The sequence below is a fragment of the Andrographis paniculata genome, unplaced genomic scaffold (assembly GCF_009805555.1).
Source record: "Andrographis paniculata isolate CXL003 unplaced genomic scaffold, ASM980555v1 Contig36END, whole genome shotgun sequence".
Taxonomy (NCBI): Eukaryota; Viridiplantae; Streptophyta; class Magnoliopsida; order Lamiales; family Acanthaceae; genus Andrographis; species Andrographis paniculata.
Genome location: NW_026137569.1, coordinates 545,143 through 561,906, shown reverse-complemented (window position 1 = coordinate 561,906; position 16,764 = coordinate 545,143). Strand labels below are relative to the sequence as shown.

Here is a 16,764-nt window from a genome sequence, read left to right as displayed (position 1 = left end):
GTTTGGGTTTTGTTCTCTCCAATGAAAACGCTAGTTTTCGACAATGCGACTTTTGCTTTTTCCAAAAGTTCGGTTGACTTTTTTTTTTTTGAGGAATGAGGACCAATAATCAATCTTCTATATATATATATATATATATATAATTTGAAAGTCAATGGCTGTGTTGTTTTGACATTCTGGATTATGCGTTTTATCTTGTTAATTTAATTTATTCTCGTTCGTTCAGACAAGAAATGAGAAATATATGTATGTCCGAACAACTTCAGCACCTTTTAGTTGAACCCAAAGACAAATATTCCACCCTGCCTACAAATTAATTATTATTCTATTCTTAATACATACGTACTTTACTACCAAACCCCATTCCAATATGGACATGGAGAAATACAGGCGGAGTAAATGGCAAGCTTAAGTCCCATATCAAAAAATTAGAAGAAATACTTGATAAATCCCGTGTATAATTCTAGCTATAAGCATGAATTTTTGAAAAAATTTAAAAATAAATATATACGAATTTGATCTGACAATATCATATAAGTGTTGAATATATATATTAATTTCTAAGTTTGTGAATATTAATGGACATACATGGAAGAGCCGATTTTGGAGGCAATTATGATGGAAGACAAACAGCTCACATTGATCATAGCTTAGCTTTAGCATATAGATCAAGAAAATATAGGTAAGATATATATATATATATATATATATATGTGAGCTCGTTCAGCAAAAAAACAACTTGCGGATTTACATAGGTGAGGGCATGCTAAAATCTGAGCAAAAAGAAAAAAAAATTATGGGAAAATATAAAGCAGACAAATATGAGAAAAATTTGCCTCTTATTAAACATTACTTCTTGTGTTATTATATATATATACAGCAGTGTGCCAACTTGTCCAATGTACAACTGTGTATATTAACATTTATATATTAAAATAAAATTTGATGAAATATTTTATGAGATTTTTTTCAAGAAAAGCACATTCCAAAAGTAAAATTTGAAAAAAAAAAATCTTTTTGGCTGAATTTGGAAAAAATTGGTTTGAGTTTATATTAATATAATATTTGATACTTTCTCTTTTCCACATACTGTCTATGCTACAATGTAGACAGTGTAATTAGTAGATAATTAAGAATGTATTAGTGAAAATAATTATTTTATAATATAAATAATTATAAATTAAGATTAAGATAACTAATTAGTTTAATTAAAATTAAAAAAATAAATTAAATAGTTTAAAATGAGTATAATTATTTTCCAAAAAAGAAAAGTGACATGGAATGTGGGACGGACAGAAACGGCAACGGACATAATATGTGGGATGGAGGGAATATAATATTTTGTGAGAATAAAAAAGTTAGTTTTTTCGAAAACATATAATCCAAATAATAAAATTTAAAAAATTTGAATAAAAGAAATATACCCAAAGTATCTATTGAATATTTTATATAATATTTTTATGCAAAGCATAAGAAAATATTATTAACATAAAAAATAATATTTTATATTAAATATTTAATTTTTTTTTCTTTCTTTCTAAAGTATATATATATATATATTATATCGTACTATCTTTTAAGCTTAATTTATTTTTGGCAAGACAGCTCATTTACTAAATATATATAATCCATAGAAAAGTTAGCATGGCTTAATTTAAGGCAGTACTAGTCAACAGACAGTTAGCATGCACTAATATAAATATAGAAACCAGACCGCGATCCACTGCCATCATCCTTACATTACATTCTGAGGTTAATTTCCTATTTGTGTATTCAGCTGGTAGCTAACGGTTTTAGTACTTGCAGAAGAGACAGCGTAGTAGATACATCATGTGGAGGCTCAAGATTGCAGAAGGGAATGGCCCGTATCTGTACAGCACCAACAACTTTGTAGGCAGACAGATATGGGAGTTCGATCCCAATGGAGGAACCCCGGAAGAAGTTCGAGCTTTCCAGAAGGCGCGCGAAGAGTTCGCTGAGAATCGGAAGAAGGGATTTCATTCTTGTGGGGATCTCTTCATGAGAGCGCAGGTTAGATATTTTAACTGTTCTTAGATCACCATGTCAATGTATGTATGAACTGTACTGTACATGGTTCTCCGGATCGGCCGATTCGGGTCCGACTCGGCCGTTCCGGTACTGAAAAAAAATCCGATTTTCTTCCAAATCTTCATGAAATCACTCAATTTTTATTTTTTTTATTTTTTATTTTGGAGATGTTTTTGTCAATCATTCTCCTTCCATTACTTCAATTAAATATGTAGAACTTATGAAGTACTTCAATTTCATATTTGGAATTTGAAACTTGGAAAGGAGAAGACGTGAGTTTAGGGATAAATTTAGGGAAGATATTCGGTAAGATGAAGAACTAGTGGAAGGTGCGGCTGCATTGTGAATAAAGAAGGTTGCTGAAGAAGAAGAGGATTAGGGAGGAAGATCGAGCAGTATTGTCGGTTGGGGAAGAGGATAGTGCAGGTTGGGGAAGAACTAGTAGCGAATAATTGATTGAAAATATTTTGGAAAATGACATAAATAATTATTTAAGTCCATTTAACTTCATTTTTGTAAATATAAGTATAAAATTAATTTGTTTACTTTGGATCGGAATTAGTATTAGATTATTTTAATTATTTTGTTTATTTAATTTATAAATGTAATTGTTTGGAATTGTATTTAATTTTTACTTAATTTATACAAATTAATTTTCATTAAAATTGATATTTTAGAATAACTTATAACTAATTGTAAAATTATTTTTATATCAAATTATATATATAATTTTTAAATTAATTATATTTATATTTTAATATATTTAATCGTGTATATTATCATTTTATAAAATAAAAAATTTTATATAAAAGTAATGATATGCCGCGATGTATCGGGAACGGTGAAAGCCGTGACAACGATCCGCCAAGGTGAACCATGGTACTGTACTTAAAAAATACGGCTGTGACCTGACAGCTTAAGAAGGAAAGCGGAATTGATTTGCTGGGGATTCCGCCGGTCAGAGTTGGAGAAAACGACGTCGTGACGTACGAAACGGCGACGATTGCTGTGAAGAAAGCTCTGCGGCTGAATCGGGCGGTGCAGGCGAGCGACGGACACTGGCCGGCGGAAAATGCAGGGCCGATGTTTTTCACTCCTCCACTTGTAAGAAATTAGTAATGCACTGAGTGAAAGAATTATTTGAATGATTGGGAAGTGTTTTCGTTCCTGATTTGGGGATTAATTTGCTCATGCACAGATAATCGCATTGTATATAAGCGGAGCAATCAACACAATTTTGACGTCTGAACACCGGAAGGAGATGATCCGCTATATCTACAATCATCAGGTGCAGCAACAGCATCGATCTCATCTGAGCGGGAAATGGATTCAATTCAAGGAATTGACGGTTAAATTCATGGTGTGGTTTGCAGAATGAGGATGGCGGATGGGGATTTTACATCGAAGGGCACAGCACGATGATAGGCTCAGCACTCAGCTATGTGGCGCTGCGGTTACTCGGAGAAGGTCCTGACGACGGGACCGGCGCCGTCGAAAGAGCTCGCCGGTGGATTCTTGATCACGGCGGCGCTACGGGAATTCCGTCGTGGGGGAAGACGTATCTCTCGGTATGTGTAGCGATTCCCGCCTTATTCCACATATAAATTAAATTCAAATTTCTAGGGCAAAATCCCCCAAATTGCACACCTAAATAGAATAAATTGGCATCCATCAGGTGCTTGGAGTGTATGATTGGGATGGCTGCAATCCTCTTCCACCGGAATTCTGGTTATTCCCTTCAATTTTCCCTTATCACCCTGGTAAATGAGAAAACTTCTTGTTCAGATGCACACCATGTGTTCGACAGTTGGTCTCTGAACCATTTATACATGTAACTGTATGCCTGCAGCAAAAATGTGGTGTTATTGCCGCACAACGTACATGCCGATGTCATATCTTTACGGAAGAAAGTACCATGGGCCGATTACAGATTTAGTGTTATCACTGAGGCAAGAAATTCACATAGAGCTCTACGATCGGATCGATTGGAACAAGGCGCGGCATGATTGTTGTAAGGTGGGCATTAGGTAGTTTGGTCCTCGAGATATGGACATTGTATCAATGTATTTCTTTGTTGAATTCTGTTGCTTATGTATATGTTTTAATGACGCAGGATGATGTTTACTACCCACACACCTTTGTACAAGATCTGCTTTGGGATACTCTCAACTACTGCTCGGAGCCCCTGATGAGGCGATGGCCTTTCAACAAGATCAGGCAAAGGGCCCTCGACAAGGCAATAAAATATATGCGGTATGGAGGAGAGGAGACCAGATATATAACCATTGGATGTGTAGAAAAAGTACGCAATTGAAGTTCCATTTTTTACTTTTTATTTTTTTCTGCCTGAGAAAAATGTGTTAATCTGGTATATTTTTTGATGCAGAGTTTACAAATGATGTGTTGGTGGGCTCATGATCCTAATAGTGATGAGTTTAAGCATCACCTAGCCAGGGTGCCTGATTACTTGTGGCTTGCCGAAGATGGCATGAAGATGCAGGTACGATATCCTGACTCATATTTGTCGAAATGATGTCAAAAAGGGATCTATCTGAAAATAACTCAAGAAGTGGAAAAGGTAATACTAAAACTGCTGTTGTATATATGATCACTTGAAGAGCTTTGGAAGTCAAGTATGGGACAGCACTCTTGCCACTCAGTCATTAATTTCGACAGGAATGGTTGAGGAATACGGAGATTCTCTTGAGAAGGCGCACTTCTACCTAAAAGAATCTCAGGTACATTTCTGAAAACTGGAATTCAGAATTTATAGAGTGTAATTCTGGTATATTTCATTGCCCTGAGGTTACTCTAAGCCATGAAATTAATATGTAGATAAAAGAAAATCCAAAGCCAGACTTCAAAAGCATGTATCGTCACTTTACTAAAGGAGGGTGGACCTTCTCTGACCAAGATCAGGGGTGGGTTGTATCAGACTGCACTGCCGAAGCGCTTAAGGTATGTAATCCTCTTCCATCCGTCACAGATCACACCCCAATGAAGAAACTTGACATTGATTAGATAATATACATTTACAGTGCCTACTTTTACTCTCACAAATGCCAAATGAAATCGTGGGAGAGAAGCCTGATGTTGAACGTCTTTATGAAGCTGTGAACGTGCTCCTTTATTTACAAGTATGATGTTAATCCTATGGGAACTAAAAGTCCTATTGATATATTTATGCATTTTCCAAATCATTTGAATTTGAACCAATAGTTTGTGATTAAATGCTTGTGTTGTGTGTTTTGTTCAGAGTCCGACAAGTGGCGGATTTGCTGTCTGGGAACCCCCAATTCCGCAGCCATATCTACAGGTATTCACATGTATATATAGATTAGAGATCAGTATGCAACTTTCGAATTCAACGTTTTGGCGCTGTTAAAATGCAACAAGGCTATTATATTTATTTATTGTGTATTTTGACACAGGTTTTGAATCCCTCGGAACTCTTTGCAGACATAGTGGTGGAGCAAGAGTAAGATCTTAGAATTCAATACTCAGATACTCTTCCTTTCGACAATTATGCTCACACATCTAAGTCATATATCCATCGTTCATGTGTATATAGGCATGTCGAATGCACCGCTTCAATTGTACAAGCTCTTCTAGCATTCAAACGCCTCCATCCAGGTCACCGCGGAAAAGAAATAGAAGTTTCCGTGGCAAAGGCATTAAAGTTTCTCGAAGAGAAGCAATGGCCAGATGGTTCATGGTTGGTTTTACCCCAAAACATTCTACCCATAAGATTCAGTTTCCTAATCTAAACAATGAATGTAGGTATGGCTATTGGGGAATTTGTTTCATTTACGCCACGTTCTTTGTGCTGGGAGGATTAGCTGCTGCAGGGAAAACATATGAAAATAGCCAAGCTGTCCGTAAAGGTGTCAACTTCATCTTGTCAACACAGAACGAAGAAGGTGGATGGGGAGAAAGCCTCGAGTCTTGTCCTAGCATGGTAAAGTGATCGATACCTACGCCACTCCCCACCCTTTTCCATGAAAGGATTCACTCATTTTTTTACGCTATCATGCAGAAATATACACCATTGGAAGGAAACCGCACAAATTTGGTACAAACATCATGGGCGATGCTCGGACTTATATATGGTGGACAAGTTAGTACCTTCATCCAGCTTTCATTACACACAACTATGCTCGTCTGTTACCTTCTTATTCCTTCAAATTTATGAAATTGCGCCAACATAACCTGAACATAATATGCAACGAGGCTATCTTTCATCATGACTCTGCTAAACTTGTTTCTAACAATTCAGGCGGAGAGGGATCCCACACCCCTACATAAAGCAGCAAAGTTGCTAATAAAAGCGCAAATGGATGATGGAGACTTCCCCCAACAGGTTCTAAACGAAATACAAACTGCCAATTGTTTCATTACAAACTCAATTCCCTCACCTAACACACATGATTTTACATCCTGCAGGAAATAACTGGAGTGTACATGAAGAACTGCATGCTGCATTATGCGCAATATCGAAATATTTTCCCCCTATGGGCATTGGGAGAGTATCGCAAACGCATTTGGCCTTCCTAGCGCCTCTAGAAACTACACACACACACATATATATATATATATATATAGATAGTTCCATGGAATCTTAAACTTCTTCATACCATTACCAAGGTTGTTGTATTGTAGCATCCATGTTGTAGTTTAATATTAAACAAAATGACAAGTGTGCATTTCATATTTACATGATAGGTAAAAATTATGATGAGTACATTTTGAAGTTTCTTTGATCTGCTTTTCCATTTTTCAACCAACTCCTTAGTTTCTCCATGCAATATATATATATATATATATAGACACTGATAGCAATTAAACTTGTGTCATATTAGTGAGGGATTTAAATTTGTGTTGAGTTATAATTAACTTGTTGGAAAATGATGAAATTTATTGGCTTAATATTATGGTGAATAGGAACTACATTAAATAAGTGCATGGGAAAGTCTATTTTTGGTGTATAAATGTTGTATGCATCTAACTGAGTCTAGTGTGATGAAATAAAAATTAAAGATTCTTAAACGTGTTGTCACTCTCCTCTCTACCATCTTTATAAAATAATTTTGATAACTATTTCTGATTATGTTTCTTGGGCTATTTGCCATGCCATTTGATTGTGGAGACATCTTTAAATGCATTTGATTGAACCTCAATTTCAAATATGTTAAGAGGAAAAATTCAACCACTTGAATTACACACTCTCGACTCAAATTGAGCGAAAGTTACAACCAAAGAATGATATCGTATTGAAATATATAAAATATATACTTTCTTATAGGTGGGATGAAGGAGGTCTCACTCAATTAGCTTCTCTTGGACAAGTATAACTATTTGATCAATCTAATTAACGGGATGGGATCACCTGTCCCCTCCCCTATCCCGCCCTGATGCATATATTGTATATATATCACTTTGTGGGCGGGGCGTAAAGGGGCTGTGAAGAGGGAGGGGGTCGGTGATACCATCCCATTGTTGCATGCCCACTAAGTATTGCATCATTGGACTGCAAGAATCAGCATTCTACAATTAGTAGTGAGTTAAAGACAAATGACAAACACACACGTACACAACCTAATAGACTTCAATATGTAATAAATGACCGACTTGGAGATTTTAGTTATTCATAGGACGTTGCCGGTTGGAGCTGCCCTCAACGGCTTCCTGTATTTCTTAATTGTTTTAGCTTTGAACTCAACATAAAATGTTTCACAACTTTCATTATATATATATATATATATATATAGAGAGAGAGAGAGAGAGAGAGAGAACTCAGACATTAGGATCCCCTCGCCATTGTTCTTGTTCTTACAGAACGAGTTTATCTTCTGTGTGTATGTAGTCAAGTCAACTGGTAGCCAGCAATTTTAGTACGTAGATCATGTGGAGGCTGAAGATTGCAGAAGGACATGGCCCGTTTCTGTACAGCACCAACAAATTCGTAGGCAGACAGACATGGGAGTTCGATCCCAATGGGGGAACCCCGGAAGAAATTCGAGCTTTCCAGAAAGCACGCGAAGAGTTCGCTGAGAATCGGAAGAAGGGCTATCATTGTTGTGGGGATCTCTTCATGAGAATGCAGGTTAGAAATTTGATCGATTTTTAGTGTTCTTTTTATTGCAATTTTCAAGAACTTCGGATTTTAGATGTTTTTCACGGTGTCCGTATGTACGTAATTGTATGTCTGTGATAGCTTAAGAAAGAAAGCGGAATTGATCTGCTGGGGATACCGCCAGTCAGAGTTGGAGAAAACGACGCCGTGACGTACGAAACAGCGACGATTACTGTGAAGAAAGCTCTGCGGCTGAATCGGGCGGTGCAGGCAAGCGACGGACACTGGCCGGCGGAAAATACAGGGCCTATGTTTTTCACTCCTCCACTTGTAAGAAATTATTAATGCACTGAGTGAAGGTATTATTTGAATGCTGGGAAGTGTCTTCGTTCCTGATTTAGGGATTAATTTGTGCATGCACAGATAATCGCCTTGTATATAAGCGGAGCAATCAACACAATTTGGACGTCTGAACACAGGAAGGAGATGATCCGCTATATCTACAATCATCAGGTCCAGCAACATCATCGATCTCATCTGCTTCGATTCATGGAATTGACGGTTAAATTCATGGTGTGGTTTGCAGAATGAGGATGGCGGATGGGGATTTTACATCGAAGGGCACAGCACGATGATAGGCTCAGCACTCAGCTATGTGGCGCTGCGGTTACTCGGAGAAGGTCCTGACGACGGGAACGGCGCCGTCACAAGAGCTCGCCGGTGGATTCTTGATCACGGCGGCGCTACAGGAATTCCGTCATGGGGGAAGACGTATCTCTCGGTATGTGTACCGATTCCCGCCTTATTCCACATATAAATTAAATTCAAATTTCTAGGGCAAAATCCCCCAAATTGCACACCTAAATAGAATTAATTGGCACCCATCAGGTGCTTGGAGTGTATGATTGGGATGGCTGCAATCCTCTTCCCCCAGAATTCTGGTTATTCCCTTCAATTTTTCCTTATCACCCTGGTAAGTAAGAGAACTTCTTGTTCAGATGCACACCATGTGTTCGGCATTTGGTCTTTGAACCTTTATACATGTAACTGTATGCCTGCAGCAAAAATGTGGTGTTATTGCCGCACGACGTACATGCCCATGTCATATCTTTACGGAAGAAAGTACCATGGACCGATCACAGGTTTAGTTTTATCACTGAGGCAAGAAATTCATGTCGAGCCCTACGATCAGATCAATTGGAACAAGTCGCGGCATGATTGTTGTAAGGTTGGTGGGAGGCAGTTTGGTTCTCAAGATATTGTCCATCGATGTCTTTATTTGTTGAACTGTGATGCTTATGTATATATAATTTAACTTCGCAGGATGATCTTTACTACCCACACACCTTTGTACAAGATCTGCTTTGGGATACTCTCAACTACTGCTCGGAGCCTCTGATGAGGCGATGGCCTTTGAACAAGATCAGGCAAAGGGCCCTCAACAAGGCAATCAAGTATATGCGCTATGGAGCAGAGGAGAGCAGATATATAACAATTGGATGTGTGGAAAAAGTAGGTAGTCTTTGAAGTTCTATTTTTATTTTTTTCTGCTCGAGATAAATCTTTGTTACTATGATATGTTTTGTGATGCAGAGTTTACAAATGATGTGTTGGTGGGCTCACGATCCAAATTGTGATGAGTTTAAACATCACCTAGCCAGGGTGCCTGACTACTTGTGGCTTGCCGAAGATGGCATGAAGATGCAGGTACTATATCATGACTCATATTTTTCGAAATGATGTCTAGAAAGGGTTATCTGAAAACAACTTTTTTTAATCTCAAAATAACGTAAGAAGTGAAAAATGCAATACTGAAACTGCTGCTGCATATACAATTACTTGAAGAGTTTTGGAAGTCAAGTATGGGACAGCACTCTTGCCACTCAGTCAATAATTTCGACAGGAATGGTTGAGGAATACGGAGATTGTCTCGAGAAGGCACACTTCTACATTAAAGAATCTCAGGCACATTTCTGAAAACTTAAGTTTGGATACTGTAAATGTAATTCTGTTAGATTTCTTTGCACTGAATTTACTTGAGGGCATGAAATTAATGTGTAGATAAAAGAAAATCCAAAGGGAGACTTCAGTGGCATGTATCGACACCCTACTAAAGGAGCGTGGACCTTCTCTGACCAAGACCAGGGTTGGGTTGTATCAGACTGCACTTCCGAAGCGCTTAAGGTATGTATTCCTCTCCCATCCGTCACAGATCACACCCCAATGAAGAAACTTGACATTGATTAGATAATATACATTTACAGTGCCTACTTTTACTCTCACAAATGCCAAATGAAATCGCGGGAGAGAAGCCTGATGTTGAACGTCTTTATGAAGCTGTGAATGTGCTCCTTTATTTACAAGTATGAGGTTAATCATATGGGAACTAAAAGTCCTGCTGATATATTTATGAATTCTCCAAATCATTTGAATTTGAATCAATAGTTTGTGATTAAATGCTTGTGTTGTATTGTTCAAGAGTCCGATAAGTGGTGGATTTGCTGTCTGGGAACCCCCAATTCCGCAGCCTTATCTACAGGTATACATATGTATATATAGATTAGAGATCAGTATGCAACTTTCGAATTCAAAGTTTTCCCGCTTTTAAAATGCAACAAGGCTATTTCTTTATGCACACATGTGTATTTTGACACAGGTTTTGAATCCCTCAGAACTCTTTGCAGACATAGTGGTGGAGCAAGAGTAAGATCTTACAATTCAATACTCTGAAACTCTTCCTTTCGGCAATTATGCGGACACTCCTAAGTCCTAACTCATATCATTCATGTATATATAGGCATATCGAATGCACTGCCTCAATTGTTCAAGCTCTTCTAGCATTCAAGCGCCTGCATCCAGGTCACCGCGAAAAAGAAATAGAAGTTTCCGTGGCAAAGGCATTAAAATTTCTTGAAGAGAAGCAATGTCCAAACGGTTCATGGTTTGGTTTAACCCCAAAAGCAATCATTCTTCCCATAAGATTTCAGTTTTCTAATCTAAACAATGAATGTAGGTATGGCTATTGGGGAATTTGTTTCATTTACGCCACGTTCTTTGTGCTGGGAGGATTAGCTGCTACAGGGAAAACATATGAAAATAGCGAAGCTGTTCGTAAAGGGGTCAACTTCATCTTGTCAACACAGAATGAAGAAGGCGGATGGGGAGAAAGCCTCGAGTCTTGTCCAAGCATGGTAAAGTGATCGATACCTACACCACTCCCCTCCCTTTTCCATGATACGATTCACTCATTTTTTTGCGCTATCATGCAGAAATATACACCATTGGAAGGAAACCGCACAAATTTGGTACAAACATCATGGGCGATGCTCGGACTTATATATGGTGGACAAGTTAGTACCTTCATCCAGCTTTCATTACACACAACTACGTTCGTCTGTTGCCTTCTTATTCCTTCAAAATTTATGAAATTGCGCCCACATAACTGGAACATAATATCAACGAGGCTATCATCATGACTCTGCTAAACTTGTTTCTAACAATTCAGGCGGAGAGGGATCCCACACCCCTGCATAGAGCAGCAAAGTTGCTAATAAACGCGCAAATGGATGATGGAGACTTCCCCCAACAGGTTCTAACCGACATACAAAGTGCCAATTGTTTCATTACAAACTCAATTCCCTCACCTAACACACATGATTTTACATCTCTGCAGGAAATAACTGGAGTGTACATGAAGAATTGCATGCTGCATTATGCGCAATACCGAAATATTTTCCCCTTATGGGCATTGGGGGAGTATCGTAAACGCATTTGGCCTTCCCATTACGTCTAGAAACTTCTTTATACCATTACCAAGGTTGTTGTATTGTAACATCCATGTTGTAGTTTGATATTAAACAAAATGACAAGTGTGCATTATGAAATTTTCTTTTTTAATTTGTTTTTCTATTTTTCAACCAACTCCTTACTTTCTCCATGCAAAATACATATATAGACACTGATAGCATTTAAACTTGTGTCATATTATTGAGGGAATTTAATTTTGTGGTGCTGGAAAAATGATGAAATTTATTGGCTTAATATTATGGTGAATTGGGCTGTAGGAACTACATTATATAAGTGCATGGGAAAGTCTATTTTTGGTGTATAAATGTCGTATGCATCTAACCGATCGAGTCTAGGTGGGATGAACTAGGACTCACTCAATTGGCTTCCCTCTTTGACAAGTATTCAATCTATAATCGGGATGAGATCACCGACCCCCTCCCCTTCACGCCCCGCCCACAATGTATTACATCATTTGACTGCAAGAAAAATGTCAGCATTCTACAATTAGTAGTGAGTTAAAGACAAGTGACACACACACACACACACAACCTTACAGACTTCAATATGTAATAATTGACCAATTCGAAGAGTTTAGTTATTCATAGGACATTGTCGGTTGGAGCTGCCCTCAAGGGCTTCCTGTATTTCTTAATTGTTTTAAGTATGAACTCAACGTAAAATGTTTCACAACTCTCAAGAAATTTTAGCACATAGATCATGTGGAGGCTGAAGATTGCAGAAGGACATGGCCCGTTTCTGTACAGCACCAACAACTTCGTAGGCAGACAAATATGGGAGTTCGATCCCAATGCAGGAACACCCGAAGAAATTCGAGCTTTCCAGAAGGCGCGCGAAGAGTTCGCTGAGAATCGGGAGAAGGGCTATCACTGTTGTGGGGATCTTTTCATGAAAATGCAGGTTAGAAATTTTTTCTAGTGTTTGCTTTATTGCAACAGTTTGGACTTTAAGCTATTCGATCTTCACGGTGTCTGTATGTACGTAATTGTATGTCTGTGACAGCTTAAGAAGGAAAGTGGAATTGATCTGCTCGAAATCCCACCCGTCAGAGTCGGAGAAAACGACGTCGTCACGTACGAAGTGGCGACGATTGCTGTAAAGAAAGCTCTGCGGCTGAATCGGGCAGTGCAGGCAAGCGACGGACACTGGCCGGCGGAAAATGGAGGAAATATGTATTTCACTCCTCCACTTGTAAGAAATTAATGCGCTTAGTGAAAGTATTATTTGAATGATTGGGAAGTATTTTCGTTCCTGATTTGGGAATTAATGGTGGATGCACAGATAATTGCCTTGTATATAAGCGGAGCAATCAACACAATTTTGACGTCTGAACACAGCAAGGAGATGATCCGCTATATCTACAATCATCAGGTGCAGCAACAGCATCGATCTCATCTGTTTCGATTCAAGGAATTGACGATTGAATTCATGGCGTGGTTTGCAGAACGAGGACGGCGGATGGGGATTTTACATAGATGGGCACAGCACGATGATAGGCTCAGCACTCAGCTATGTGACGCTGCGATTACTCGGAGAAGGTCCTGACGACGGGAACGGCGCCGCCGAAAGAGCTCGCCGGTGGATCCTTGATCACGGCGGCGCTACGGGAATTCCGTCGTGGGGGAAGGCGTATCTCTCGGTATGTGTACGGATTCCCGCCATAGTCTACAGAGCAAATTATATTCAAATTTCTAGGGCAAAATTCCCTAAATTGCAATCAATTGGCATCCATCAGGTGCTTGGAGTGTATGATTGGGATGGCTGCAATCCTCTTCCCCCGGAATTCTGGTTATTCCCTTCATATATGCCTTTTCATCCAGGTTAGTTAGAACTTACTTTGCTCAAATGCACACCAAGTGTTCGACAGTTTGACTATGAGCCTCTATGCACATAATTTCAATGCCTGCAGCAAAAATGTGGTTATTTTGCCGCACAACGTACATGCCGATGTCATATCTTTACGGAAGAAAGTACCATGGCCCGATTACAGATTTAGTGTTATCACTGAGGCAAGAAATTCATGTCAAGCCCTATGATCAGATCGATTGGAACAAGGCGCGACATGATTGTTGTAAGGTAGGCATTAGGCGGTTGATTTGGTTCTCGAGCTATTTATTATTCATCAGTGTTCTTTATTTGTTGAACTGTGATGCTTATTCATCAATTTCAACGATGCAGGAAGATCTTTACTACCCACAGACCTTCGTACAAGATCTGCTTTGGGATACTCTCAACTACTGCTCGGAGCCCCTGATGAGGCGATGGCCTTTTAACAAGATCAGACAAAGGGCCCTTGACAAGACGATCAAATATATGCGCTATGGAGCAGAGGAGAGCAGATATATCACCGCTGGATGTGTGGAGAAGGTACGTTTTTTGAAGTTATGATCTTTTATGATTGTTTATATACAATGTTTTGTGATGCAGAGTTTACAAATGATGTGTTGGTGGGCTTATGATCCGAATGGTTATGAATTTAAGCATCACCTAGCCAGGGTGCCTGATTACTTGTGGCTTGCAGAAGATGGAATGACCATGCAGGTACGCATCCTGATTCTTAACCTTATATTTGTCGAAATAATGTCTAGAAAGCATCCTTTTGAAAATAACTTATTGCTACATATATGATTGCTTGAAGAGTTTTGGAAGCCAACTATGGGGCAGCACTCTTGCCACTCAGTCAATAATTTCGACAGGAATGGTTGAGGAATACGGAGATTGTCTTGTGAAGGCGCACTTCTACATAAAAGAATCTCAGGTACATTTCTGAAAACTGAAATTTGGATACTGTAAAAGTAATGCTGTTAGATTTCAATTTACTTGAAGCCATGAAAATAATGTGTAGATAAAAGAAAATCCAAAGGGAGACTTCAGAGGCATGTATCGACACCCTACTAAAGGAGCATGGACCTTCTCCGACCAAGATCAGGGGTGGGTTGTATCAGACTGCACTGCTGAAGCGCTGAAGGTATGTATTCCTTTTACATCCTTCACAGATCATACCTCAATGAAGAAACTCGGCATTAATCAGATAATATACTCTTACAGTGCCTACTCTTACTCTCACAAATGCCAACTGAAATCACAGGAGAGAAGCCTGATGTTGCCCGTCTCTATGAAGCTGTGAATGTGCTTCTTTATTTACAAGTATGAGTTTAATCAAATGGGAAGTAAAAGTTTTGTTGATATGTTTATGCATTTGCCACTTCATTTGAATTCGATTCAGTAGTTTGTGATTAAATGCTTGTGTTGCGTGTTTTGTTCAGAGTCCTATAAGTGGGGGATTTGCCGTCTGGGAACCCCCAATTCCACAGCCATATCTGCAGGTACACACACATATATATATATAACAGAGATCAATATGCAACTTCCGAATTCACAGTTTCAGCACTGCGCGCACGCAACAAGGCTATTATATTTATTTATTGTGTATTTTGACACAGGTTTTGAATCCCTCAGAACTGTTTGCAGACATAGTGGTGGAGCAAGAGTAAGATCTTAGAATTCAATACTCTGAAACTCTTCCTTTCGACAATTATGCGCACACTCCTAAGTCCTAATTCATTTATGGACCTGGTTCATGTTCTTAGACATGTCGAACCCACTGCTTCAATTGTAGAAGCTCTTCTGGCATTCAAGCGCCTGCATCCAGGTCACGGCGAAGAAGAAATAGAAGTTTCCGTGGCAAAGGCATTAAACTTTCTCGAAGAGAAGCAATGGCCGGACGGTTCATGGTTGGTATATATTACCCATAGTTGAACCTAAAGACATTCATTCTAAACATAGGATTTCAGATTTCTAATCTCGACAACAAATGTAGGTACGGTTTTTGGGGAATTTGCTTCATTTACGGCACATACTTTGTTCTGAGAGGATTAGCTGGTGCAGGGCAAACATATGAAAATAGCGAAGCAGTTCATAAAGGTGTCAAATTCCTCTTGTCAATACAGAACAAAGAAGGCGGATGGGGAGAAAGCCTCGAGTCTTGTCCAAGCATGGTAAAGTGATCGATATAACTACGCCCTTACAATAGGATTCACTCATTTTTTTACAATATCATGACAGAAATACACACCATTGGAAGGAAACCGCACAAATTTGGTACAAACATCATGGGCGATGCTCGGACTTATGTATGGCGGACAAGTTAGTACCTTCATCCAGCTTGCATTACGCGCAACGATACCTTTTTATCCACTCAAAGTTTGTCTATCATCTTGACTCTGCTAAACTTGTTTCGAACATCCAGGCAGAGAGGGATCCCACACCCCTACATAAAGCAGCAAAGCTGCTAATAAACGCGCAAATGGATGATGGAGACTTCCCCCAACAGGTTCTAACCTGACATACAAACTGTCAATTGTTTCATTACAAACTCAATTCCCTGACCTAACACACATGATTTTACATCTCTGCAGGAAATAACTGGAGTGTACATGAAGAACGCCATGCTGCATTATGCGCAATACCGGAATATTTTCCCCTTATGGGCGTTGGGAGAGTATCGCAAACGCAGCTGGCCTTCTCGGTGCCTCTAGAAAAGACATACATGTATATATATATATATAGATATATGTATAGATGCTCAGTGAATCTTAAACTTCTTCACATCATTACTATGAAGGTTGTAACGTAACATCTTGTTGTAATTTAATCTCAAACAATTCAGAGAGTATCTCTTCTTCCAACCCTTCATGTGCTATATATTTTTGTTGTTGTTAATAAGGTCAAAATATCTTATAAGGAAAGTAACTTAGTCGAATCCAAGTATATCAAAGACTACACATATACAGTATTCTCTCTTCTCCCTATTTCCCAACAATCTTATATATACA

The 16,764-nt window shown here is 38.7% G+C and overlaps 1 protein-coding gene across 5 annotated transcripts; it reads left to right on the top strand.

The window, feature by feature from the left end:
- The first annotated feature begins 1,731 nt into the window (after window positions 1-1,731).
- On the top strand, window positions 1,732-16,613 carry LOC127249563 (dammarenediol II synthase-like). 5 transcript variants are annotated; one of them, XM_051272441.1, is made up of 18 exons: window positions 1,732-2,031; window positions 2,965-3,153; window positions 3,248-3,337; window positions 3,423-3,617; window positions 3,725-3,809; window positions 3,899-4,065; window positions 4,163-4,351; window positions 4,436-4,549; window positions 4,668-4,787; window positions 4,885-5,007; window positions 5,088-5,186; window positions 5,306-5,365; window positions 5,481-5,527; window positions 5,621-5,764; window positions 5,830-6,007; window positions 6,086-6,166; window positions 6,326-6,409; window positions 16,348-16,613. In XM_051272441.1, exons 1-18 carry the CDS (start codon window positions 1,831-1,833, stop codon window positions 16,465-16,467), a joined length of 2,286 nt encoding a protein of 761 aa, XP_051128398.1. In that variant the 5' UTR covers window positions 1,732-1,830; the 3' UTR covers window positions 16,468-16,613. The 5 variants fall into 5 exon arrangements, with proteins under 5 accessions (XP_051128398.1, XP_051128401.1, XP_051128400.1 ...); XM_051272444.1 differs by lacking the exon at window positions 16,348-16,613 and adding an exon at window positions 6,493-6,790; XM_051272443.1 differs by lacking the exons at window positions 1,732-2,031; window positions 2,965-3,153; window positions 3,248-3,337; ... (13 more) ...; window positions 6,326-6,409; window positions 16,348-16,613 and adding exons at window positions 7,952-8,152; window positions 8,264-8,452; window positions 8,546-8,635; ... (13 more) ...; window positions 11,628-11,711; window positions 11,796-11,991.
- Window positions 16,614-16,764: the final 151 nt, after the last annotated feature.

Bases quoted from the DNA above. Each gene is read 5' to 3' on its own strand.
- LOC127249563 (XM_051272441.1), top strand. From the start codon at position 1,831: ATGTGGAGGCTCAAGATTGCAGAAGGGAATGGCCCGTATCTGTACAGC. The intron at 4,066-4,162 runs GTGGGCATTAGG...TTAATGACGCAG, and splicing joins CGCGGCATGATTGTTGTAAG to GATGATGTTTACTACCCACA. The intron at 5,528-5,620 runs GTAAGATCTTAG...ATGTGTATATAG, and splicing joins GACATAGTGGTGGAGCAAGA to GCATGTCGAATGCACCGCTT.